This window comes from Gossypium raimondii, chromosome 4, assembly GCF_025698545.1.
Source record: "Gossypium raimondii isolate GPD5lz chromosome 4, ASM2569854v1, whole genome shotgun sequence".
NCBI lineage: Eukaryota > Viridiplantae > Streptophyta > Magnoliopsida > Malvales > Malvaceae > Gossypium > Gossypium raimondii.
The window spans coordinates 951,116-978,151 of NC_068568.1; the positions used below are offsets into that span (position 1 = coordinate 951,116).

Below are 27,036 nucleotides of genomic sequence, written 5' to 3' on the forward strand. Positions count from 1 at the left end.
AAATAAAAATAAATTTGAAACGTATATACAACATTTGAAAATACTTTATTTGAGCACTTCCGAAAAGGTTTAGCCTTTATTTGACCATTTTAAAAGGTTTAGCCCATACACGAATAACCTCTAAGTGATTGACCCTTAATTTGAACATTTAGACATAATTAATCATGTTATCAATTTTTTTTTCTGATATCGAACTAGTTATCAAACAGGGAGGGTAGGCAGGGGCCTGCCTCCACCCCAATTGAAAATTTTTGTTTTAAACTCTAAATTTTATGAATTTACAAGTTGATCCATAATGAAATTGTAATTTGATTCCTAAAAATAATAAAATTTCGATTTAATCTTTTGAAAAACTATAAAAATATAAGCTAAGTTTTTATTTTAACTCCCATAAAAATATATAACATAATCCCACCCCCAGAAAGAAGTTATGGCTTGGCTGCTACTATCAATTTTGAACCTACTAAAAGATTATAAAAAATAGAGGATCAAATTAAAATGGAAAGATTAAATCAAGATTTCAGCATATCAGAGGGAGTAAAGCGCAATTATTCCAAAAAGAAACCATTTAAAAACCCTAGAATCTATATATTTGCGCCATCACCCTCTATTCGCCGCTTTGATATTGCTAGGCAGACCCCCAATTGAAGCACTCTTGAGCAGCAACAGAGGCTTCATTCAGATCACATATCAGCAGCCATGGTGATCGTTTTTTCTTCAATCTCTTCCTTAATTTCAATTCTAAATCTTTTTTTTTCCTTTTTATATTATCATTAAAAACAATATTGTTTTGAATCGTTTTGCAGGTGAAGTATTCGAAGGAACCCGATAATCCCACCAAATGTAAATGCCCATTTAATATTTTTTTTTGTGCATTTCCCCCTCTTTCTAAAGAATCCGTAGTTTTTTTTTTCTTGGAAACTAATGGTGCTTGGTGTTGGTTCTATGCAGCCTGCAAGGCAAGGGGCTCTGATCTTAGGGTTCATTTCAAGGTAATATCATCAAACCCGATATAATTTTTATTTAGTTATTGATATTAAGTTCTGGGTATTTGTTGGCTTGTTGTTTAGAAACCTATATCTATCATGTATTATTGAAGATCCAGTAAATCATATTGTGCTACTGAATGAAGAGTGAATCAGCATATATACACACACAGTATGTTTAAATCTGTTGTGTTAATCGTGTTTATTTTTTCTTTGAGTGGAACCAAAGAATCTTCCATGTCCATTTTATGGTCCATGTAGATTGATATTTTCGTGTTTCGCCTTGTCCCTTCAACAATGTTATCTCTAGAATTTGAACCTGAGTTTTTTTCTTAGGAGTGCAATGTGTTGTGAATCGTGTTTATTAAACATGTCATATGTGTATAATTGAATTGATCGTAGTTAATAATTGGATTAAATTATTGAATATGGTTGGGAAGGATTTTTAAGTGATTTTGGATAGTCTTTGTTTAGAACTTGTTGCTTATGATTCTAGATTTTTTTTGGGTCTATTATTTAAGTTCTTAAACCTGATGACAAAAGCAGGGTCTTGTTGCCATTTTCGAACAAGGCTCTCGTAAACTTCAGGGAGATTACTCGCATTATTATTGGGTGAACCTCTGGATTTTCTCGGTAACTTAAGGTTCAGTAAATGATGCAACATTTTGTAATTCTTTGGGAAAGAATTTAGTTTTCAAGTTAGCTGTGATTTGAGAATGAGTTTGCTCAATTGTTTTTGCTGGCGTGTCTCGGTGTTTGGTTGGTCCACTTTGTGAACTATCAAAGTATCAGTTTTATGATATATTCCCTGTCCTTTTTTTTGGTTTGTCGTTCTCATTATGTGCTGTTTTAGTTTGCCGGTCATTATCAATGAGTCTTATAACTAGTTATTGTTCTATAGAACACAAGGGAGACAGCTTTCGCCATTAGAAAGTTGCCATTGGTTAAGGCTAAAAGGTATTTGGAGGATGTTATTGCCCACAAGCAAGCCATACCGTTCCGACGCTTTTGTGGTGGTGTTGGACGTACGGCACAAGCAAAGAACAGGCATTCTAACGGACAAGGTCGCTGGCCTGTAAAATCGGCTAAGTTCATTCTAGATTTGCTGAAGAATGCTGAGAGTAATGCCGAGGTATTTCTACTCTATGGTTTCTAGTTTCATGATCAACTCCATTGCTTTCCTTTCCTAACAATTTGATATTAATTTCCCAGGTTAAGGGTTTAGACGTCGATGCACTCCATATTTCTCACATCCAGGTTAACCAGGCCCAAAAACAAAGGCGTCGTACTTACCGAGCTCATGGAAGAATCAACCGTATGTATTAGAACCATCAGTGTGTATATATTTTTTAGGGTTTATTTGTTTTCATGTGTTAATAGAACTCTGAATCTTTTCATTCAGCTTACATGTCCTCTCCTTGCCACATTGAGTTGATTTTGTCCGAGAAGGAAGAACCTGTCAAAAAAGAGGTGAGTTGATTTAAACTTAGTTTCCTAAGAGTAAACTATGTTTACTTGGACTTGGGTGTGAGTGTTAAGATACATTCTTGTATATGACACAAGTATGCTCAGACCTGCCAATTGAGCGGATCGGGTTAGTTTTGGGTCATATCATTTCTGTTCCAAAATTTGGAGTCCTTTTGGGTTTTGGATTATTTTGGATTCAAGTTACTTCAGATCTGGGTCATTTTGTATTCAAGTCATTCTAGGTTCAGGTCATTCCTGTCAATTGAGCTGGTCGGGTTAGTTTTGGGTCATATCACTTCTGTTTCAAAAAGATTTCGAGTCCTTTTGGGTTTTGGATTATTTTGGATTCAAGTTACTTCAGGTCTGGGTAATTTCGGATTCAAGTTATTCTAGGTTCAGATCATTTCAAGCTCTAGCCATTTTAGGTTGGGGTTGTTTTGGGTTTGTCATTCAAGATTGAAGTTTGGGTTTGGGTCGTTTGCTTTTATGGTCAAATTAGGTTATATTGGTTTGGGATTTGAGTCGATCTGGTTGGTTTCTCAGATTCAGGTCAGAATTTACAGGTCTAAGTATACTTGAAAGTTTCTCATATTTGGAGAGTCATATCTTCATATCTATATTCGAATATGAATTATCCTCATATGCATTCGAACATTGAGTATTTGACATGGAGACTTTGAGAAAAAGTTACGAGTTAGTCGGAGCAACATAGAACAAAAATATCAATATGGTTTTCGTATATTGTTGATTAATCATCCTCCTTTTTTGCTTTCAGCCTGACACTCAATTGGCAGCAAGCAAGTCCAAGAAGTCCCAAGCTTCTTCTTGAGTGAACAAAGTTTGAAACTTTATCAAGTCAGTTAATGTAGTGATTTCTGGTCTTTGGATTTCATACATTATTTTTGAAGTTTTTGACATTAAGATGTGTTGGATGGTTTTTTATTTCAAAGCATGTTTTAGTCAAATGTTGTCTTGAGTTTTGTTTTTCTTGGAGATTTTGTCTCAATTACAATGTTCTATGTTATGTTTCATTTATATGCTAAATGCATTTCCTAATTAAATAGGAGGATATCACGCATTTAAAGTTTGAATTCACAAAATTTGAAGTTGATGCTGCAATGTTTTTCAATTTAATACTTAAAACAGTTAATTATACTAAATTCTAAATACATTCATTTGTTAATAATATGACTTTTAATATAAAACAAGGTTCGTTAATTGGTAGGTTGGTTTGGTTTTAAGTTAATTTGGGTTTTAAAGTTTTTGAATTATTTTGATTTAAGCAAATTTTGAGTTAAGGTTGTTATTAAGTTGAAATCTTTGAATTTTCAACTCTAGTTATTAGTGAGTTTGTGCAAGCTTGAGTTTTGACTCGCAAGTTTGAGTAAGTTTAGATTTGTGTAGAATTAAGATCGAGTCTTCAATTGCTAATTTTATAATCAAAATGAATAAAATTTGATGTCTACACAGAACTAGAAGCTTAAAATTAAAAATTATATTTAATATGTTTATTTCAATAAAAATATCATAAAGACATCTATACTAAAAATTTAATTCTCTATTTAAAATTCGACAAATTATATATTATATTAAAAAACAAATTAATCTTTTTAAAAATTTTGATCCATGTATATCAACAAAAATACATATAACTCACCATATATTCTGTCAATTATACTAATTTTAATAGTATCAATGAATAAAAATTTTATTGGAAATGATTTATTCTTTTATCTAAGATATTGAGATTAATTTACCCATTTTTTAAGTAAAAAAACAAAATACAATCTAACTTCTGATATGGACACCTTCATAACACCTACTGGTTTTCATTCTCTATTGCTCTAACAATTGGGTCATTTTCTAAGTCTAAGCTATCATCATCATCCTCAAGTTCATCTAATTCATCTAATAACGACTGGTTAATCCTTTTCCGCGATTGCCTTCGATGTTTCTTCGGTTCCAATCGAGGTTCAGCTTGCTGAACACCCATATCTCCCACTTTGTACCTGCAAACGGCATTTTAGATTCCAAAACCAAAAGCAAAAATATATTCACAGGTTCCTGATTCAAAAAAGAAGATATATGTTACTCGAACTCGGGTACGAATGTCAGACACATGTTGGATACAAGTACTTTAAGAAAAATGAGAAGTCGTAGCATAGCAAAATAAAAAAGTGGGTAAAAGCACTAAGAATGCTCCTATATTAGAGGTCAGATTTAGTAATTGCTTTACTAAATAGGAAAATTAATCCTATACATTAGATCAAATAACAAATTGGTCCTTCTATTAAAATTGATCCTTATATATTAGCATGAAATACTGTTTGGTTATTTTGTCAGTCACACCAGATAATGAAAATTTTAATAGAAAGAACCAATTTGCTCTTTGATCTAACATATAGGGGCTAATTTGCTCATTTTCTAGTAGGGACAAAAAACAATCCGAATCCTAATACAGGAGCCTCCATGGTACTTTTACTATAAAAAGTGCCTTTTGTTAAACTATTAACGATACTTAATGACATAAACAAAAAAGAAATGTGCATTGTAATAAAACATTGTTTAGAAGAGTAAGTTTAGAATCTAGGCATCTCACTAGACTACCATTTTCAGAAATGTAAACAACTATATTTCTCGGATTTGGATGCAAGTGTCTGAACAAGTATGCGTATGACAAGAACATGTTGAGCTTTTTTGCAAGTTTTTTCTATGTATTTGGAGAGCCTACAAATACCTATGTCTGGATATGCGCCAAAGTCGGGTTTTAGGGATGACTAATTAAAAAAAAAAATGAAAAATCGGAGTAACATAGTTTTAACCTTACATACCTGACATCACCTTCTCTCTTGGTCCCGAATGTCCTCAACTGAAATTCCTCTCTGATCCGGATCTCATCGAGAAGTTGGAAATAGTATGGATATCTTTCCCAATCCCCTTTCACAATGCACCCAGGTTCACCAAGATGTAAGCAATCATTGAATGAGCATTTTGCAGGTTCACTGTCTTTTAGCATTTTCCGAATCTGAAAAAGAAAAAAATCAGAACAAAGACATCGGATACCACAAAAAGCGCAAATAGAAGGTCAAGTGCAACCAAATTGTGTAAAATATCACAATTAGCAGGCAAACAACCTCGGGGAAAGCTTGTGCAAGAGATTGCTTTGTCACTTTCAACAAGCTAGGTTGATTAAACCCCGGAGTATCGGCAACATAGCCCCCTCCCAATAGTGGAAGCAACGAAACATGTCGCGTAGTGTGTTTCCCTCTGCCACTTCTTGTTGAGACCTCCCCAACCCTCTGATCTTCAAACCACTTGCTGCCTGAAATCTACAGAAATAGATGTTCTTTAAGGAAGAGAAATATACGAAACTAACAACCTCTTGGCCTTGTAGCAAGTGGCTTGTAAGGCATGAAAGTTCAAATTCAAACCCTACCAACCTGACCCCAAATTATCAATAAATACATACATACATATATATGGCACTTATTGTTCTCAACCTAAAAGAAAAGCAAAACTACAAAAAGGACTAAATTACATAATGTGCAAATGTTAAGGGTTAAATTTTTTAGAATCAAGACTAAATTGACATATTTTATAAATGTTGAGGGTCAAAGGTGCTATTATGCCAATTTTAAAAATTGCATACAAAAAAGATAAAATTGAATAGTTAGGTAACCAAAAAAATTTTACTATAGTTGGGTGACTACCCGTGTAATTTACCCCCCCCACCAAAAAAAAAAGCAATATATACATACATGTACACATATAGAGTACTCATCGCTCTTAACCGTAGCAACTCCACCCACAATTATCAATATATATAATCCACACTTAACATTCTCAACTCAAAGGAAAAACGAAAATGAAGTATTAAGGAATAAGGAAAAAAACCCACAGGATCAAACAAATTATCTCCTTCAAGGGAATCAGGAGTGCGGTGATCACTTCGGAGAACATTGATAAGGCTTGATTTCCCAACCCCACTAGGACCAACAATTACAGTTGTTTGATCCCTCAAGTAAAATGCAAGAGAATCAAGTCCGTTTTTGGTCTCAACACTGCAAAAGACCGGTTCATATCCCCAGCTTCGCAACCTATTCTTCCATGCGAAAAGAGTCTGCAAAAGCATTTCAAAGTCCCCCAATATGCACATATGCCAAAGGAATCACACCGATGTTATTTGACAATGTAAATGTGATTCATAGATTATAAAACAGAAAATCGAGGAATTCGATGTTTCGTTGCACCAACTTTTAATTTTTTTTTGAAGTACCCTTGTACTTCAAGGACATGACCTATATCCCAACACAAATTTATACAATGGTACAAGAACACGACCCTTCAAGTACTTCACACCCATGTCCTACAGATACCGTAATTTAACACTCAAGCCTGACTCCAACTAACATAGAATATTTCATGAGATGAAGAACATCCATTTCTTTATTATAAACAAACAACTACAGAAGCTCAAATAATAGACTAGAGCTACTAGTATATATGTGTGTGTGTGTGTGTGTGTAAATTTCCATTTGATTTTCTCTTAACTAATTGCCCCTAATCTGTTGATCTAATTCCTATGTCTTATAGGATAAAAAACTTGCTAAGAACAAGTCAAATTACAATGCCATAACGAACATGTGAAATGAACAACCTATCTTGCTCCGAATTTTCATTTTTCCTAAAAGTACTCATCCAACACTCATATCAATATACATTCGAACATGGTATATGATACTTCAAAAAAAAAAAAAAAACTTAGAAAAGGTTAGATATAACCGTATAGAATGCATACTGTACCCAACAGGCCGACACTAACACTCGGCTCCAAGTAACATCGTAATTAACAATTGTCTATGCATACTCGGACACGGGGAATGAATATTGTACCCAACAGGAAAGTAACATTGCAACTAACAATTGTCAATACATACTCAGACATGGGGAATGCATATTGCACCCGACAGGCTGACACTAATACACGACTCCGAGTAACATTGCAACTAACAATCGTCAATGCATATTCAGACATGGGGAATGCATATTGTACCCGACAGGTCGACACTAACACTCGACTCCAAGTAGCATTGCAGCTAACAATTGTCAATACATACTCGATACAGGGAATGCATATTATCCCTGACAGGCCGACACTAACACTAACACTAGACTCCTAGTAACATTGCAACTAACAATTTTCAATACACATTCGGACATGGGGAATGCATATTGTACCCGACAGGCCGACACTCAACTCGGTGTAACATTACAGGCCGACACTAACGCTTGACTCCGAGTAACATTGCAACTAACAATTGTCAATAAGCTTAAAATAATTGAATATAACAATATCTTCGACTCGCCTAGTGCAAGTAACATCAGCAACTAACAGTTTATGGTAAATTACAATCAAAAGAGCGTCAAAGCTTCGAACCTCTTCATCAACGAGTTCCGTTTTGTTCAAAGCAAGCGTGAGTGGAATACTATAAGACTCAGCTTCAACCAAGAATCTCGTAAGCATAAACGGCTCCACCGGCGGCTGTTCCATAGAGAAAAGCACGAGCAAGCGATCAACATTAGCAACCGGCGGATCAACAATCTCAGAACTCCGTTGAAACACATTCTCAATAACCCCACGCCGTTCCACCCAATCAATCGAACCAACCACCACCTTATCCCCAACCAAAACCCTCCTCTTTATCTTCTTCAAAACTGCCCTCACCACACAAAGCAACTCCAACCCAGTTTTCATACCATCCTCCGGTTCCCGTTGAACTATGACCCGCATGAAATTGGCTTGAGCAGCGGCAACGGCGCCGACGGCTTGAGAATCGGAAAGAGATGGAGTTTCATTAGGGGCAAGGACGGGAGCTAAAGAGGAGTAATCTTTGAAGGTGTGTTTAGCCTTGAGGAGGTTCTTGTTGGGTTGGGGTTTCTTGGATACGTTTTGTCTTGAATTAGAAGGGGTCTGTTTGGCGGAGAGGATAAAGAGGTGGCGGTAGGGTGGTGAGTGACGGCGGAGAACGGTGGTTATGGCGGGTAAACGGCTGCGGAACAGTGAAAAAGAAGTGATTGGCATCGGGATTCAGTGGGGAATCGATTTCGTTAAACAAATTTGATTTTTTTTTCTTTAAAAAATTTACAGTTTTGATTTGATAGTCGAAAAGTAAGAATGTTCATACATTTTTTTAGTGAAAGAGGAAATGTGTGTTTACTATGTTCGGACAGTGCGCGGTTATTTATTTATTTATTTATGAGGGTTAATCCTTAGTTGCCACGTCGCACCAAAAATTTTTTCTTTTAAAAATTCATTAAAAAAAAAGAGCGAAACTTCAAGAAACTACAGGAAGAAATTAAAAAATATTACATTATTTAAAAAAATGAAATATTGCTAAATTGAAATAATTCTCATAGTTCTTTGGGGATTAAAAGTATTAAAAATTCAAATTTTATAATAATGTTTTTTTAAATAAATATTTCTGAATTTTTCAGCACCTTTTTCATTTTTCTGATTTTGCCTTTTTTAAGTTTTACATACTTTTTACAAAAGTATATTTCCATAAAATTGGAAAAATCTTATATTTTAATTTTTTATATTTTAGAAAAAATTTACTTCAAAAATTTATCTTATAAAAGTAAATTTGTGTCACGTGACACATTAAAAGAACAAATTTTACCTGAATTAAGCTCGAAGAATAAACTTTACTCGAATTAAGCTTGATTCTGTTCAGGGCATAGTTAGGAGGTTGGTAGAGGCTCAATCTCCTAAAATGAAGATTTTTATATTTAAATTTTTAAAATTTTAAAATTAGTAAAAATAAAATTACACTTTAATATTTCTTAAAAATGATAAAAATTTAATTTAATCTTTTAAAAATTATAAAATTATAAACTATTAAAATAATAAAATTATATTTTTTTATCGTAAAAGTTATAACTTAACTTCATCCCCTCGAAAAAAATTTCTAACTTCGCGTCTTATTCTGCTCATTTAACCGATAAAAGATGAACACAACTATCATGCTCATACTCAATTATTTATACTTGATTTCGAGTTTGTATAGAAAATTTTGAATACTAACTACAAAGAAAAACTCGAGTAAGCTCGTCAACTACTCAGCTCAGGCATTAAATTACTTCAAATTTGACTCATTTGATAGCTCAAATCAAATAAACTCAAGCTCGATTCGAAACGTAACAGAACTGAATAACTTCCAAACAAGTTCCCGTTTAAACTAATTTGATTCTTTTAAGAAATTTCAACATCAACAATGACAAACTAAGTCTATCAGTGAACTGTCTTTGTAGAATCCGATGGAATCCCGTCGGCCGATCTGTGAAGGCAAACATCTTCAATTAGGTCTAGGTCAAGGACGATCCTCTTAGGCTCCAGTTACTTCGACCATCTCCTGTTCTACCGTGCTCGGCATCACCGGATAGTATCTATAGTGAAGTTCTCCAACGTCATCGCCTGATAGCTTCTTCCAGCCATTCGGTCCCACGTAATAAACTGGTTAAGAATTATAAAAGTTTGTTAAAAGTAGGATAAGGACAAGCGTAAAACAGAACCAGAGGGAATGTTATTATAAGACTGGAGGAAGAGAGAAATACCGCTGGCGACACCACCACTGGCTCCGTCTCGGAATGTGGCATGATAAATAGCTCTTCGAGCCAACTCTGCTGCCTCTTCAACTGACATGTCATACCGATAGCTGGTACAGAGTTCACCCGAAAATAGAAATGAATGATCATGAATACATGGAGCTAAGCGTAATACGAGAAAAAAACAAAAAAGAATTCTCGATTGAGGCAGTGCTATCTTACTTTTAAACACAACTGGTTTCTTGCCAACTGCTTATCATCAAACAAGTAATACATCCATAATTAGACTTCTCAATTAGGCGGGTTGGCTTAATCTACATAGGTTCATTTCGGTTTTAAGATTTTTGGAACTTCCAGTTCAGATCATTTGTTTTGGGGGGCCAAATTTTCAGGTCAGACCATTGCAGGTTCAGACCATTTCAGGTCACGAACACTTTTAAGTTCAGATCATCTTGAATTACTTGTTTGGGTTCAGTCTGGAATGGTCTAATTCAGGTCATTGCAGCTAATTATTTCGAGTTCAAACCTGATTAGCTTAGATTTGATTTGGATTGATCAGATTAGGTTTTCAAATTCAGGTCAAAATTGACTGGTACATCCATAATATCTATTAGATGAACTTACTCTCAAATCTTAACTTTAGAAGGACCATAACACCTTTCCCGTCATTTGTTTTTGTTTAATAACAGAACAAAAATGTCTATGAAAGAAGAAAAATGCATACCCATTATCCAGCACACCGTAAGCATATGGTGAACCCGACCCAACAGAGAAACGCATTCCTTTTAACCTTCCCCCTTCATTGTCCACGTAGTATAGTCCAGGACCCTAGAATTCACATCACGCAGTATGTTAAAACATGCAGTGGTATACATCAAATGCTACTGAAAAAAAGGGGAACGGAGGAGAGAAATGAAGTAAAATTTAGCTTCAAATACCGTTTCATCCCATCCAGCAATCATGGTTCCAACTGATAGTCCCATTCCACGGTAAGAATAGAGAATGTTTGCCAACAGTTTCGATGCACCTGTAACAGAAATTCTACGTTTGTTTGCCAATTCATGCAGCCGGCACTGTAAACGGGTAATCCATTAGCTCTTCATATAGACAATTACGAAAATAAAATGCATTAAATTCAATCACCTAACTCCTATGGAAACAGGAACCACGCCTCAACTCATTTTCATGACTTTGTCCTTGGAAATTCGTTTCGGTAACAAGAAAGAAGATCAAATACTAGAAACCTAGGTTTGTTATGCTATTAACACAACATTGCATACAAATCTAGTCATAGACATTAATATCGATACCATGCATAAAAATTTGCTTCATCAGAACTCAAAATGGTTAATCCCTATGTTACATGCATCCGAAAGTGGTATATTCAACTTTTGGAAGTTTTTCATGTATATACCAACATCCGAATGTGCATAGGACAAGAGCATTGTACACTGGTACTTTAAGAAAAATGAAGAGTTCGAGCAACATTGGGTTTTAGGAAAACAATATTTGCTCATCATTTGAAACCTCCGAGATGCTACTCGTATCATACTTGCGCTTTCAAGGTTTTAGAAAAACAGAAATGCGCAAGAACCAACAAAAAACATAAAGAAACAATGCCTATATGAAACATTCTGCATAAAAGCCATGGATATACTACTTTTTCTATACAATTCCATACAAAACAAGCAAAACAAAGCTAACACGGAAAAGGACTCGGATGGCAGGAATTCATACCTTGGTTCCCAGATTTCTGTGCCAAAACTGGCAGTCAGCAGCTCCACCAGCCATTGTTCCAAGCATGTATGGATTGATTTCAATAATTTTCTTCACTGACTGTGATGCTGCCAAAATACAGGAAAAATGAATGATAATAACAGTTCCACTCTTAGCGTCCAAAACCAACAAAATGAAGCAGGAAAGCTATGTGTCGAACTGGATAGTTTAAGCAAAACAAAGAGTAGAAGAACTATGTTACTCAAACTCAGGTGTGAGCGTAGGGCACAAATATATCTCTAACACCAAGTATTTTCATAAATTTTTGTGCTTAGAGAGTCATACCCTAATACCTTTGTCTGAATATAACGATAATTCAAGCAAAATGAAGAGTCAGACCCACATAAAAAAAGAACGCAAGCAAGACTTCTAAGAATTGCTTTAAGTTCAAAATTTAATCCAATATTACAACTAACAAATCATTTCCCTACAAATAAATTTCTAATCAAAACGATAAAATCCAAAATTCATCACACAAACCAATTTAAAATGACACTTGGACATACATATATAGCCTCCCATGCTAGCTCTAGAATCAGCAGCAACCATTACACCTTCCTTGAAAATAAAGGCAAGTGTGGTGGTTCCTTTAGCAGGTTTCACCATTTGAATAGCTTCTTTTTGGAACCCATCAAACTGCAATCCACAAGAAAACAACCAATCATAAAAATTAAAAATTAAAACACACACACACACACACACAAATCTCCCCTTTTTTCTAGGTTAATGTACCCAAGAGGTCCCTCTATTATAGAGATCTCATCAATTTAGTCCCTCTCTACTAATGAATCAATTTAGTCCTTGTGCTATTAAAAAGAATCAAACAATACCAAATTGGAATAGAGTTAACATTTACTGTTAAAAACTAGAACTGAACAGCAGTTGAAGCAAATCTTTAGACCGTTTAACAGAGTTAATATTGATAAAATCTTTTTGTTTGGAATTGAACTGCAATTGAAAAAAAAAAGTTTCAAAATATTATTTATACCATAAATGTTACTTAATTCTTTTTAATCGTATACGACTAAATTGATCCATTTAATAATTGAGGGACTAATTTGATCGGGTTCTATAATACAGGAACCTCCATACTACTTTAACCCTTTTCTATCACAAAAAAAAAAAGTTACTAATTAGCACAAGAATTTTAACTCACATCAGTAGTATTTGGGAGCTCGAATGACGGAGCAGCCGAAAACCCATCAACAAGTTCATTATGAGAACCCCAAACCGGCGCCGCCGATTCCATACCGGTGGTGTCAAGCTTCATGTTCGTTTTTTTCTTCTTTAAACAAAACTATAGAATGCAGAGGTTGAATTAGGGGATTCCAAGCGTTTTTATGGTGGTTTTCCGAGAAAACAAAAAAGAGGTTCGAGAAATTTACCTTTTCAATCAGATTGCAGATGATCGGCGGGAAGAAAAAGAGAAATCAAATGAGATCCAGCAAAAAAAAAATATAGAAAATTGGGTTTGGGGGGGGGGGGGGGGTTGATAAATTTAAGTGGGAGTTTTCTTGAGCAAAGGGGCAGTGTGCTTGCTTGGGTCTTCGGGCGTAGCGAATAGGCCCGAGATATGATCCGAAACCACCATTGATTATACTTTGTAAGCCCAGATTTAGACGAATTGGACCTTACATTCATGGCTTGGATTCAGATAATATCTATATAAACCCCAAACCCTAATTTGAATCCAATTCAATATAACACAATAATACAATGTTTTAAAAAATTGGACATATAATCGAGCAGGCTAAATTATCAATTTTTAATTTAATCAATTTGATAGGTTCAACAGTCAGTCTAACAATAAAAATTTAAAAATTTCATAAAATTTAATTAAAATTTTATAAATTTGTTCATTAGGTTCAATCAACTTTTTTTTTTTTAGATTTTCAGTATTTTTACTAATTCTGAACGATTCAATCAAAGGTCAATTCAATTATATTATCTAAATTGATATATCGACTAATTTTCAATCCAATTGACCATATCAGTCTGGTTCCAATAACACTACTGCAACTAGCTAGTTGGGTAAAAACCCCCCATCACATTTTAACTTACTAACTAATCAATTTATGTCTAAACCAATTTAATCGAATCAATCTGTTAGTTCAATTAATTAAGTCTATTAAACCAAATTATTCCAACCAACATCATATTTTAACAAACTAATTTAACTTAAGTCTTAACAACCTAACTGAATCAACTTAACATTAATTGTTCAATCAATTAAACCAGTTTTTTTTTACTTGTTACATTTCAAGTATGATAAATAAAAACTAAATAGAAATTAATTTAAATTTTGGTTAAAACTTTTAATTTTACATAACATATTTTCTAATATATTTTAAAATTTAAATAATATATATTAAAAGTTGATTAAGTCATAATGGATAATCAATTAACTTAATCTATTTTAACCACTACAAGATTGAATTAACCAATCACAATCATCAAACAGCCTGGACTAAGAGCTATCACCTAAATTAGAGGATAAATATTTTAAAAAATCTATATAAGAATTTTTATGTAATGAGTATTTGATACATTATATTTAATTTCATTATATCATACAAATAAAACTTTAATTAATTATACAAAATTAAACTAGCATCTCAATTTTAAATATTTCATAGTGATAAGTATGAGGATAAAAGTATCGTAGAGGTCTTTGTATTAAAGGTCAAATTGTAATCTGATCTCTTCATTCAAAAATTGGGAAATTAATCTAGGTATGTTAGAGCAAACAGTAAAATGGTCATTCTGTTAAGAATTTCATCAGTTTCTACTATTAAAAACTAGTCTCTTTACGTTAGCAGGAGGTGCACATAGCATGGCATGTGTCACAGTTTGGTTATTTGTTAATCATGATAGATTATAACAATAGAATGAATAAAATCTTTAATGGAAATGATTAATTTGCTATTTGATCTAATGTAAAGAGATTAATTTGTCCATTTATTAACTAGAGGAAAAAAATGCAATCTGACGTCTAGTACAGTGCCGCCATGATATATTTTACCTAAACTTGAGATTTATATGAATAAAAGTGTCACAAAAGCCGTTGTATTAAGAGTCAGATTGTATTATGACCATTTATTAAAAAAATATGTAAATTAATATTTATATGTTAAATAAAATAGCAAATATATCATTTTATTAAAAAATTTATCTATTTGTACAAGTAAAAACTAATATATTGAATAATAACCAAACAATGATACGTGATATATCATTTATATCTCATATTAATTTACATAAATTAAATTTTAATAATGAAATACTCAACCACGATTATCAAAATACGATTTATATCATATTACAAAGTCAGAGAAGAATATAATAATAATATATATAATTACCAAATATGGAAGTAGGTAGGGTACAACCTTAACAGAATAATGTACAAGCATCCTATAGCCAGTTCTCAAAATCCAAAGCACAATTTCTCATGTCATCACACCATCTGGTGGAGTAACTATCAACACTTTCAGTGTCCTTAAAAAGGTAACCCTTTAATTTTCTCTCTATTTATTTATTTTTTAAAAAATTCATTTTTGAAATTACAGCAGCAATTAATGTGATTACGGGAATGTCGTAATGAATTTATCATTATCAGCTACTTTTTTGTTTTTTTTTTCAGATTTTGATTGGAAAGTTACTGGAATTTTTAGTCAATTTAGATCAAACAGTTGAAATTTAGCTTTTCATTTTTGGGTTTAAAAAAAAAAAAAGGTTTTGGTTCTTAATAATGAAAGCAATTTACTCATTTTTGTGAAAATGATAATACATCTTTGATTAGGAGTTTTTTTGGCGGTGAAGAAACTGTTTGGGCATTGAATTTGAACGAAAGAAGTTCAATAAAGAGTTAAAACAAGAATGAAATTAACCCCAAAAGAAGTGGAGAAGCTTGGCCTTCATAATGCAGGGTACCTTGCTCAGAAGCGTCTGGCTCGCGGGCTTAGGCTCAATTATACTGAAGCTGTTGCTCTCATTGCTACTCAGGTAATTCCTATTCTTCGTAATTTTGTGTATGTGTTGATTTTACAATGTCAAATTGTGGCTTAAACTTGGGGTGAGTGCTGGACAGGGGCGAGTTCAACTAGAAGAAAACTCGAATTCGAGTCGGTAATTACCAAGCTGAGCTCGAGCTCCAGCAGCTTGAGTTATCAATCGAGTTGGATTTGAGTACTGTAATACTCGATAAGGACGGCTTGCGAGCCTAATCGAGCCTTTTCATTTCAATATATTATATTATGAAATTACAATTTCACTCTCGTTATATAGAAAGAGCTTAAGTACGAACGAGCTTGATCCAGCTCAAGTTGAAGTTGAGTACAAAAATTGATAAACGAGCTTAATCAAGGTTGAACTCGAGTAGCTTGATTATCTAATATTCGATCAAGCTCGAGCTGAGTATCGAGCCTTGAATTTTGAGTCGAGCTCAAGTTTGAGTTTGCTACTATTTGAGCTCAGCTTGGCTCAAGTACACCCCTAGTGTTGATTACAGGTATTGTCCAATGAGGGTATGTTCAATCTCAGTTTTGTATAATATATGCATACTTTACGAATGCCAATTCGTTACCCGAACTTGGGGTGAGTATTGGATACGTGTATGAGTATATTTCTGATAAGGGTATGTTCAATGTCAGTTTTGTATAATATATGTATACATTAGGAATGCTAGTTTGTTACTTGGACTTGGGGTAAGTATTGGATGCTTGTATGATTATATTCGGAGAATGTGTCAGACACCTATGGACACAAGTACTTTAAGAAAAATGAAGAGTCTAGGGATCATGGGAATGAACTCATTTTTTAAATTTATCATTTAATGCCTGCTGATCATGCTCGTTTTTCTAACCCGATGATTTATTGTTTGATTCTGCTGAGCTTTTTTTTTCCCCATGAAAGCCTATTTGTGTAGGTTTCTCTATGAAAATTATGTGTGTTTTTATGTAATTGGTGTTCTCATGCTCCAGGATATTTAGTATCATTGTTTCTTCATAGGGTGGATTGTTAAAAAAGGACTTCACTAGAAATTCTTGATTAATCAAGTTATTGGTTTTAAGAGCTAAGTCAATTACATGCCTATAATTTTCCGTGTACCGGTTTTCCCTTTCTGATTTTTTTTAAAGATGTTCAAAGAAAATGAAAATTTCAATGTCATATCCCTTTTGATATGTTTTTCCACCGTAGATTCTCGAGTTTGTTCGTGATGGTAACTGGAGTGTGGCGGAATTGATGGACATCGGTCCACGACTTCTGGGATGGTATGAAACCATTTTGCTCAGATTATTCATTTCTCTTGAATTATTGGTGTTTGACACTTAAATTTGATACATTCTGAGACATGGATATGGAGATATGATCCTCTAATGACCCTTTAAAATATGGAAAAAAAAACTAGAAAAAAAAAATTAAACGTACTCAAATTTTACGCATACCCGGATTAACATCAAAATCCGAGTAATGTAGGCTTTCACTGATGTTTTGCTTTGAATAAACAGTAATTTTAGTTAATGTTTGAGCAGGAGGCAAGTTCTTCCAGCTGTTCCACATCTATTGGATTCTGTTCAGGTAACTATGTTTTAAGTAATCATAACTGGTATTGAATTTTCCTTTGCAGTTCATCAATAATATGGAGATATGACCTCTAAGGATTCTTCATAGATATGGTCAGATTTTTCTGAATTATTTCACGTGTATAGAGGATCTTTGGAGGTCATGTCCTCGTATCCATGTCTTGGACACAAGTGCCAGTTATGGATACTTTAAGAAATATGAAGACTTGGAGCAATATAGGCACGAAGTGTCGTTGTTCCAGACTTTCTCAGCTTATATCATAAACTCTTTTTTATTTCAAAATCAACAATGCAAGTAAACTAATTGTGATTTTAATTTAAGGTTGAAGGGACATTTCCTGATGGGACGAAGTTAATCACCGTTCACAATGTGGTGAATTGTGAAAATGGAGACCTTCACCTTGCATTATATGGTTCTTTTCTACCTGGTAGGCCATATATGTGTATATATTTGGGTATATAGGCTTCCTTGAAGGATACATGGAAAATATATCTGAGTGATCTTAGCTGTTATTTGGACCCAAGTGTGAGTGTCGGATATTGATATGTCTAACACAGGTATGTTATATTTTTTTCCAAGTTTTGTTCCATGTATCTATAGGGTATTATCCTTATAATCACATTCAAATATGCGTCGGACATGGATATTTGAAACAAAATGAAAGTCAGAAAACATTTTTTCTACTCAGATTTTTGCTAGTTTGGCCTCAAATAGAAAAATAGGGCTCAAGCTCAAACTACATTCATCTCAAGTTGCAATTCTTTTCCGTTTCTTTTTGCCTCTAACCTACCTGACTTTTTGAAATCCAAACCTCATAATATATCAATAAGCTATGTTGCTCCGACTCTTCATTTTTCTTGAAGTACTCCGTTTGATGCATATATGAATACAAGTGAAAATATAATCCTCCAATGATCCTCCAGGTACACAAAAATTGGGAAAATTTTGTACTATCCATATTAGACGTATACTAATATCCGGCACTTACACTTAAGCCTAAATAAAATTGTCATATAAGTCTTTTCGTACTTATTTTATATTAGAAGATTTTGTAGATTATGCAGTTTAGTTGGATTGGAATTGTTACTGCTTGAAAATGTGAAGCGTCCAAATGGGAACTAAAAGAACATTGATAATGCAGTGCCTTCCCCTGACAAATTTCTCGAAATGGAAGATAAAATGGTTCCTGGTGATTTGATCTTCAAAGATGGGATTATTAGCCTTAATTTAGGCAGGAAAGCAGTAAGACTCAATGTCACTAACAGAGGAGACAGGCCAGTTCAGGTGTTGCAAACCATCTTTTTTTATTCATTTAATTTATTTTTCGTGTGGAGAGTTTGATGGTAAACATACCATGGAAGCTCCTGTACAAATAATCAGATTGCATTTTGTCCCTTCTACTAAAAAAATGTGCATATTAGCCCCTGTACGTTAGATGAAAGAGCAAATGATCATTTCTTTTAAAAAGGTCATCCCTTCGTACGTGGCTAATAGAATAACCAGACAATGACACATGGCATGCCACGTGTACCTCCTGTTGACGTACAGGGATCAGTTTTTAACGGTAAAAATGGATGGATTTTTTAATAAAAGGACCAGTTTGTTCTTTGATCTAACATACAATGTACAATCTGACTTTTAGTGCAGGGGCCTCAATGATACTTTTACCTAGTTTGATCAATTCCAAATCAGTTTTGGTCTATGTTATTAGGATTTGAGTGTGACTGTCAGATACGTATATGGTTAGATTTTTCTAAGTTTGCATGAAGAATCCTTAGAGATCATATCCCCATATCTTTATGTATTGCATGAAGAGTGCCAACAACATAACTTTTGTTATCACTCTATAATTGTGTACATACCTATGTTGCTTGGACTTCGACTGTTGGATGCAAAAATATGCTTTACATAGGGGCAGAGAAGTGACATACAATATTGTACCATATAGCTAACCAATACATTTTTGTTAATTGTTTTCTAAGGAAGAATTGAACAATCTTTGTGTTAATCATTCAGCAATTTTTCAGGTAGGAAGCCATTATCACTTTATCGAGGTAAATCCTTACATGGTTTTCGATCGAAGGAGAGCATATGGTATGCGGCTAAATATACGAGCAGGAACAGCTACAAGATTTGAGGTTGAGCATTTTTAGCCTTCTTCTGTAGTGAAGTTTATTGTTTGATTCATTGATTAAGTGCAATTAATGGTTATTCATTGATCATTTGTGTCTGCAATAAGGTTGCTCAATTTTTACTCTCTTTTTTTTATATATATTTGGAGAATCCTACTCATTACCATGTCTGAATATGTGTTGGATACAGGTGTTTGATACTAATAGATTAAGTAAAATGAAAAGTCAAAACAGCATTGGTATAGATTAGTCCCTTTCTATTAAAAAAAAAAGTGGCACTCTCGCTTTGTTTTTTGCAAGAGTGGTTCTTATTTTCATTTATTTAGGAAATTTGCCCCTGGATTTGCAAGAAATTATAGTTTTGATAGGAATCAATGACATAAAAACATGGTTTTGATGTTTTTCATGATATTGGTAGTTAATGATACTTATGCTGGTTCGACTCTTCAACTTATCTTTATGAAGTGTTTTTATGTTTGGCATTCATGTCCAACGTATATTCAGATACAGGTATAAGATCTAATCGTACAAAGACCCTCCAAAAATATTAAAATCTTGGAAAAGGAAATTCAATATATTCGTGTGAGACACATACTCACATCTAACTCTTACATCCGAGTCCAAGTAACATAGTATAAAACTGAACTGGTAGACACTGATTTTGGAGGAAGCCTCAGAATCTAAATGATAATTTTGTTCTTTATGAAAACCGATTATTCTATTGATATATGGGGGTCATTCCTAGTGTTATTATTACATTAGCAGATATAGAGTAATGATAAAAGTTCATCCATGAAAGTGAGTTGAATTAAATTTTCCTTTGGTATATTCATGGGTTATTTGTCTAATACTGGTATATTCAATTTTTTTCTATGTATTTTGAGGATTTTTGGAAGGTCATATCTCCATACCCCTGTCTAGATATGTATTGGACAAGAGTACTTAAAAAAGGAAAATGAAGAGTCAGAATAACATATTTCGTGATTTCAAGATCAAATTTGATCTAATCCAACTCTATTCTTTGACTGAAACATGTTTACCTTTTCCAGCCCGGAGAAAGTAAACCAGTTGTGCTAGTTAGCATTGGTGGTAACAAAGTGATCAGAGGAGGAAACGGAATTGTTGATGGCCCTGTTGACTACAACAATATCGAAACGGTGATGGAAACCATAAGGATTGAAGGTTATGGGAATACGGAAGATGCGGATGCTAGGTTTACAACTTCAGCTAGAAACTTAGTGTTGTCTGTTTTATTTCAATCCATTTAAAATATGGAAATTTTAATGCCACAGCTCATTTTGCAGTGAAGGCTTGACTGGAGAAGATTCTGATTTTACCACAACAGTTTCTCCTGAGGCATATGCTAACATGTATGGCCCTACTACCGGTGACAAAATCCGGCTTGGTGACACAAATTTGTATGCCGAAATAGAACAGGATTTTGCCATATATGGTGATGAATGCGTATTTGGTGGCGGAAAAGTTATAAGGGATGGCATGGGACAATCTTGTGGGCATTTACCAGATAAATCTTTAGACATTGTTATAACAAATGCTGTAATCATCGACTACACTGGTATATTTAAGGCAGATATTGGTGTTAAAAATGGCTGTATTGTTGGACTTGGGAAAGCAGGCAACCCAGATACCATGGATGGTGTATCTGAGAACATGACCATCGGTGTAAGTTTTCTTGTATCAAGTCAGTGTCCGAGTATAATTATCTGCTGTACTAATGACTGATACCATCGACTTGCAGATTAACACCGAGGTTATTGCCGGAGAAGGATTGATCGTAACTGCAGGGGCTATTGACTGTCATGTGCATTTCATATGTCCTCAGTTGGTTCATGAAGCTATTTCAAGTGGTGAGCTACATTTTCAGGCATACATTAGCTAAAAATGTTACCAAAACAGGAGCATACACAAGCAGTACATTATGTTGTGTGCTTGTTTTTGGTTAGAGCAAGAGAGTTAAAAAAGGGTTAAAGTCCATGTTACTGGGGTTTTGGTGAGTGTTAGATACGGGTACGTGTTCGATATGATTACATTTTTTTTCTAGATGTTTTCTATATATGTAGAGCATCATACCTCATATCAATGTCTGAATATGTATCGGGGCTAAGCATTGGACATGGATTAGGACAAAAGCGAATCGTACATCTTTATTAAATATTTAATATGTTATACACTGAACTCTTCCAAATTTGTGTAGGCATCACAACATTAGTTGGAGGTGGGACCGGACCAGCTGAAGGAACACGTGCAACTACTTGTACGCCAGCTCCGTCGCAAATGAAAATGATGCTGCAGTCCACTGATGACTTCCCTCTAAATTTTGGCTTCACAGGGAAGGTAAGCTTAAATTTCTTTGCATAATAGTTCGGTTTGGTTTTTGAAAAGTTGCTGTTAATATGTAGTATTTTGGGTTATTTTTGAAAACCGAACCAAATATCATAGATAATCCAACTGACTAGGATCTTCATTACTATTTATTTACAGATCGAATCAGGTCATCGTTTTTTAATTAACAAACTAATTTAAAAACTAAAAAAAAAAAGGAATCATGTTCAGTTTGAATAATTACGGTTTTTAACTCTAAATAAAACATGAATCGAACAAAATACTCAATTACTAGCTGAACCAGAACCGAATCGAACACTATGGTTTGAATAAGCTTTTATTGGTTTTTCAGCTCAGCCATAATGACTTGTTTTCTATTTTTGCGGATTCTTATTTATCTTATATAGGGAAATGGTTCTAAACCTGAAGAAATACATGAAATAATCAAAGCCGGAGCAATGGGACTGAAACTGCATGAGGATTGGGGAACTACACCTGCTGCAATAGACAGTTGTTTGGCTGTTGCAGAACTATATGATATCCAAGTCAGATAAACAAGATTGCCAATTATTTCCGAGATTTTTCGTTTTCTTTTAGTTACATTTTAAACCATAAACTCATCGTTTATATCGATTGAATTTGGCAGGTTAATATTCATACTGACACCTTGAACGAATCTGGATTTGTGGAACAAACAATTAATGCATTTAAAGGAAGAACTATTCACACTTATCACAGGTATGGATTCATGTCTCCCATTCCTCAATTAATGAATAAATAAAAATCTGGGATGGAGATCAAACTAGTCAAACTTCTGATTTCTGGTTAACAAATTTCAGTCCATCCGAGTTTTTACTTGGTTAACCGGTTTTTGATTCTCAATTCTCACTGGTTTTCAGTTACATAATTATACTTGAACTGCCGGAGCTACTAGCTCTTGGTTGAACCGGCCAATCCAATTCAGTTTTTAAATCATTGCCCCAACCCCACTGCATGCACATCAAGGTTGTTTGAACAGGGTTGGCCAGTTGGACCGGTTGGACTAGGAACCGTTCAGGGTACCGGTTTGGAGAAGGGCATTGAACCAGATTTTTAGTATTTTTATGATTTTTTAATGATTTATTTAATTAGACTGGTCGAATCAGTTGGACCAGTGAACCAGTAGCCTGACCAGTACGACCATGGGTCCGGTTCTGAAAACCTTGACACACACAAACACACATAAATAAAAACCAGCTTGACTAGTTAGAAGAAATTGGATATATGACGTATTTGTGGGTTACTAAGTTCACTAAAGGCTATTTGGATGCTTTGTGGAAGCAAATCTTAAAATGTCTATGACTTTTACAAGTTCAATGTGTATGAATATCATTCTGTTGTTTCAGAACAAGTTAGAGTTCTGTTTGTTTCTTAATTTTCCGGTTAACCGGTCTGGTTTTAGTTCATTGATGTTCATGATCGATGTAATTTTTTGCAGTGAAGGTGCCGGTGGTGGTCATGCTCCAGATATCATCAAAGTATGTGGCGTTAAAAACGTCCTCCCTTCGTCAACAAACCCGACTCGCCCTTATACTTCCAATACTATAGATGAACATCTTGACATGCTGGTACGAAAAGGATGACATCTCTGTTGCTTGGACTTGGGGGGTGAGTGTCGGATACGAGTATGTATCCGATACGGGTGTGCTTAATTTTTTTCCATTCTCATGCATTTCTATCTTAGCAGATGGTTTGCCATCACCTCAGCAAGGATATTCCTGAAGATGTAGCATTTGCAGAATCAAGGATTAGGGCGGAAACCATTGCTGCCGAAGACATATTGCATGACACAGGGGCAATCAGCATTATATCTTCAGATTCACAGGCGATGGGTCGCATTGGCGAGGTTTTTTTCTGAACTTTTGTATAATTAAATGACTATCAAAGGTGGAAACCTTGGATGGAAACTTCGGACTAGATTGGTTGGTCAAACCAGCTTTAAACTGGTTCAATCCAATAAACAATCTTGTTCGGTTCTTTCAACATTGTTAGAAACAAGAGACATGTCTTCTTTGACTCGACCTATGTTCCTCCGACTCTTTATTTTTTATAAAGTACCTATCGGGTGAGCATTAATATTCTACTATGTTAAGTATAAGTGTCAAATACGGGCATTGGTCCTACATGGGTATATTCAATTGCTTTTATGTTTCTTCCGTGTATTTAGAGGGTTTTTGGAGGGTTAAATACATATATATATTGCATGCATTTCTCATTCTGCATGTGGTATAAAGCTGAAATAAGTTCGAATTTCTTTCCAGGTGATATGCAGAACTTGGCAAACCGCCCACAAGATGAAATCACAAAGGGGACCACTTGGTCCTGCAGACTCAGACAACGACAATCTAAGAATCAAACGTTATATAGCAAAATACACCATAAATGCAGCCATTGCTAACGGGATTGCAGAATTTGTCGGTTCGGTTGAGGTACTTTATTTATTATGTTGCTTCAACTTTTTATTTTCCTTACATGGATGTCGATTGCATTCATAACCGTTCCGAGCCTCCTCATTTGAAGCAGATCGGTTCAAAATCCATTGGCTCAAGATTTCTGATCCTAAATTTCACTTACGTCAATAATATACAAATATCTTCTTCAGGTGGGAAAGTTGGCTGATCTTGTTTTATGGAAGCCAAGCTTTTTTGGGGCAAAACCTGAAATGGTGATCAAAGGTGGTGAAGTTACTTGGGCTAATATGGGAGATGCTAATGCAAGCATTCCGACACCTGAACCGGTAACGTTTTATATTCTACGGTTCTTTTTTCTTTTTCTTTTTTTGTTCCCCTTTGGAGTATTTGCATCTAACGTTTGTTTTCAACTCATATCTGGACATGAGTAGGAAATATAACTATTAAAATTCATGAACTTTTTTTTTTTTTTTAATTTGAACATATCCATATCGGTTGTAACAGGTGTTGTCAAGGCCAATGTTTGGAGCATTCGGCAAGGCTGCAAGTGCTAACTCCATTGCATTCGTCAGCAAGGCACGCTTCTCTCTCTCTGTCTCTCTCTATGTATATATACACAGACACACGTATCTAGGATTGATAATGGTTCGGTTTGGTTTAATATATACATATGATTAACGTGATTTTATAAACCGAAACCAAATGTCATAGATGACCTAACTGATTTTTATTTAAACCAAATGCCGAGATAACCGAACTAGCCCAAAATGTAGTCCATTCGTTCGTATCAGTTCAGTTCATTAGTTTTAAAACTTCTAAAATTGTTATTTATAGTAGCATTTTTTTCAAGTTTCTTTCATTAATTTAGAATTAAAATGTGTACTTTTATATTATAAAAAGTAGAAATTGAATTCTGTTGAGGAAACCCAACCAAATATGTTGAATTATTATCCGACTGAAACCAAATCAAATTCAATAAAATCCGAATCAAAATCAGACCAAGCATTACAGTCAGAATCTGTTTTTGGGTTTTCCTGTTTCAGCCATACACGATGAATAAGTAGAATTTTACATCAATCCTTTGCAAACAGGCTGCTTTAGATCGCGGAGTCAAAGAGTCATATGGACTGCAGAAGAGGGTAGAAGCTGTTGGTAATACCCGAAATCTAACCAAGCTCGACATGAAGCTCAATGATGCTCTCCCAAATATCGAAGTAGATCCCGAAACGTATATCGTGAAAGCCGATGGCGAGGTTCTCACCTGTGATGCTGCAACAACAGTTCCCTTGTCTCGGAACTATTTCCTCTTCTAGTCTCAGTCGGTAATGCTCTAAAACTTTCACCGTGTATTTTTGCTTTTTGTTTTTAAACGTCGTATTGCACCATAGAAAAGGAATGTTACAATCGTCGTGAACTGTGTATCATGAGAGCCAACGGTGAGGTTCTCGCCTGTGACGCTGCAACTATGGTTCCCACGTGTCAGAACTATTTCCTCTTCTAGCCTCTGTCAGTAATGCTCTAAACTTTCCCCAATACGTTTTCGTTTTAAAAACATAATTCAGCATCATAGATTCGGAATGTTACAATTTTAAAGAACTAAAATATTTCACTAATTTTGGTGCCACAATTACCAGAGTTTTGATCAGATTTGGTGCATTACTACTATTATTATCCTAGGTAGCTTGCTAAGGTTTCTCAATTTCTGGCACAGAAAAAGGATACTGTTGAGATCATCACTTGACTCAATAGAACATAATTCTAACTGCTCATTCATTGTTAGCGTTTACTCCCAAAACTTGCTACTTTTCTCATTTTGATCTCTGAATTATCAACTTTTCCTAATTTTTGTCCACGTAGTGATGTGCGCAAAGATTAAATACTGATAGGTCCTAAAATTCATTAACCTGATGGTAAATGGTCCATATGATTATTGCTAAAAATTTGGGATTTGATCATATCAAACGACCGCTACGGTTCAAATTTTAAGTTACTATTTAAACTTCAAAATGATTTTATTGAATCCTCGAGATTATCCAACTTATCAAGTCCTTTCGTTATCGTAATGTCAAATTCTGTGTTTGCTTCATTGACAATTTAGATTTGATTTCAAAGATAATTTTGAAAATTTATTAAATTTGACAATATCACCACTCAAACATGAATCGCATTTGTCTTTCTATTCAAGGATTGAAACAAATTACAGATAGTTCTTAGGTACTTTCTAAATTTTCAAAAAAAATTGATTTCATACAACTTAATAAAATTGATGTGTTAATATATTTATTTAAAGTTGACGTCTCAAATCTCATTAAAAGCAGGTTTTTTTTTTAACTTCATATAAAAATCAAATTACTATTAATTGTTTAGTTAAAATAAAATCATTTTGGTCATTTAATAATATAGTTGTAATCTGATTATTGGTCAAAACTCCCCATGCACCACAAACGTACGTTAGATCTAGGTTTTGACGTTTGAAAGCAAACAAACTTAAAATTGAAGTCATTGCTCGGGAAGTATGATGCAAGTAACCTAAAAAGTCTAAAGACACTATATCACGAAATTCACCTTCGATGTTGATGCGTTTCGACTCCGCCAAAAGTTGAAAAACATATCACACAACTACAGCCCACAATCCCACAAAGCTCTCTAAGCCAATCCCGACCAAAAACAATACCCAAGAAGGTCGTCTTC

General features: G+C 34.3%; 4 protein-coding genes and 1 non-coding gene across 8 annotated transcripts; 3 read left to right on the forward strand and 2 right to left on the reverse strand.

The window, feature by feature from the left end:
* The first annotated feature begins 564 nt into the window (after window positions 1-564).
* Window positions 565-3,418, forward strand: LOC105780525 (60S ribosomal protein L17-2). The gene is made up of 7 exons (XM_012604908.2): window positions 565-702; window positions 807-843; window positions 952-992; window positions 1,888-2,118; window positions 2,199-2,301; window positions 2,389-2,456; window positions 3,229-3,418. The coding sequence occupies exons 1-7, from the start codon at window positions 700-702 to the stop codon at window positions 3,280-3,282; spliced, it is 537 nt and encodes a 178-aa protein (XP_012460362.1). The 5' UTR covers window positions 565-699; the 3' UTR covers window positions 3,283-3,418.
* Window positions 1,523-1,652, forward strand: LOC128040853 (small nucleolar RNA snoR74). The gene has a single exon (XR_008195659.1). It is a non-coding gene; the product is annotated as a small nucleolar RNA snoR74 (small nucleolar RNA).
* Window positions 3,419-4,134: 716 nt separating the features above from the next.
* LOC105779336 (small ribosomal subunit biogenesis GTPase RsgA 1, mitochondrial) lies at window positions 4,135-8,668 on the reverse strand. 2 transcript variants are annotated; one of them, XM_012603087.2, is made up of 5 exons: window positions 7,891-8,668; window positions 6,352-6,573; window positions 5,588-5,782; window positions 5,285-5,478; window positions 4,135-4,462 (listed from the first exon to the last, which is right to left on the reverse strand). In XM_012603087.2, exons 1-5 carry the CDS (start codon window positions 8,533-8,535, stop codon window positions 4,273-4,275), a joined length of 1,446 nt encoding a protein of 481 aa, XP_012458541.1. In that variant the 5' UTR covers window positions 8,536-8,668; the 3' UTR covers window positions 4,135-4,272. The 2 variants fall into 2 exon arrangements, with proteins under 2 accessions (XP_012458541.1, XP_012458542.1); XM_012603088.2 differs by lacking the exon at window positions 6,352-6,573.
* A 921-nt stretch (window positions 8,669-9,589) lies between these two features.
* Window positions 9,590-13,321, reverse strand: LOC105779337 (proteasome subunit beta type-5). Its single transcript, XM_012603089.2, has 8 exons — window positions 13,220-13,321; window positions 12,991-13,131; window positions 12,341-12,470; window positions 11,796-11,902; window positions 10,997-11,131; window positions 10,783-10,886; window positions 10,068-10,168; window positions 9,590-9,966 (listed from the first exon to the last, which is right to left on the reverse strand). The coding sequence occupies exons 2-8, from the start codon at window positions 13,102-13,104 to the stop codon at window positions 9,839-9,841; spliced, it is 819 nt and encodes a 272-aa protein (XP_012458543.1). The 5' UTR covers window positions 13,105-13,131; window positions 13,220-13,321; the 3' UTR covers window positions 9,590-9,838.
* A 1,898-nt stretch (window positions 13,322-15,219) lies between these two features.
* LOC105779332 (urease) lies at window positions 15,220-25,958 on the forward strand. 3 transcript variants are annotated; one of them, XM_012603077.2, is made up of 19 exons: window positions 15,220-15,341; window positions 15,637-15,839; window positions 17,034-17,107; window positions 17,369-17,414; window positions 17,742-17,847; window positions 18,562-18,704; window positions 19,448-19,558; window positions 20,602-20,765; window positions 20,857-21,235; window positions 21,312-21,420; window positions 21,768-21,907; window positions 22,303-22,440; window positions 22,542-22,633; window positions 23,373-23,502; window positions 23,622-23,780; window positions 24,196-24,363; window positions 24,537-24,671; window positions 24,850-24,921; window positions 25,437-25,958. In XM_012603077.2, the coding sequence occupies exons 2-19, from the start codon at window positions 15,714-15,716 to the stop codon at window positions 25,656-25,658; spliced, it is 2,514 nt and encodes an 837-aa protein (XP_012458531.1). In that variant the 5' UTR covers window positions 15,220-15,341; window positions 15,637-15,713; the 3' UTR covers window positions 25,659-25,958. The 3 variants fall into 3 exon arrangements, with proteins under 3 accessions (XP_012458531.1, XP_012458532.1, XP_052485022.1); XM_012603078.2 differs by lacking the exon at window positions 15,220-15,341 and having other exon boundaries at window positions 15,548-15,839; XM_052629062.1 differs by lacking the exons at window positions 15,220-15,341; window positions 15,637-15,839; window positions 17,034-17,107; window positions 17,369-17,414; window positions 17,742-17,847 and adding an exon at window positions 17,950-17,977.
* The last annotated feature ends 1,078 nt before the right edge of the window (window positions 25,959-27,036 follow it).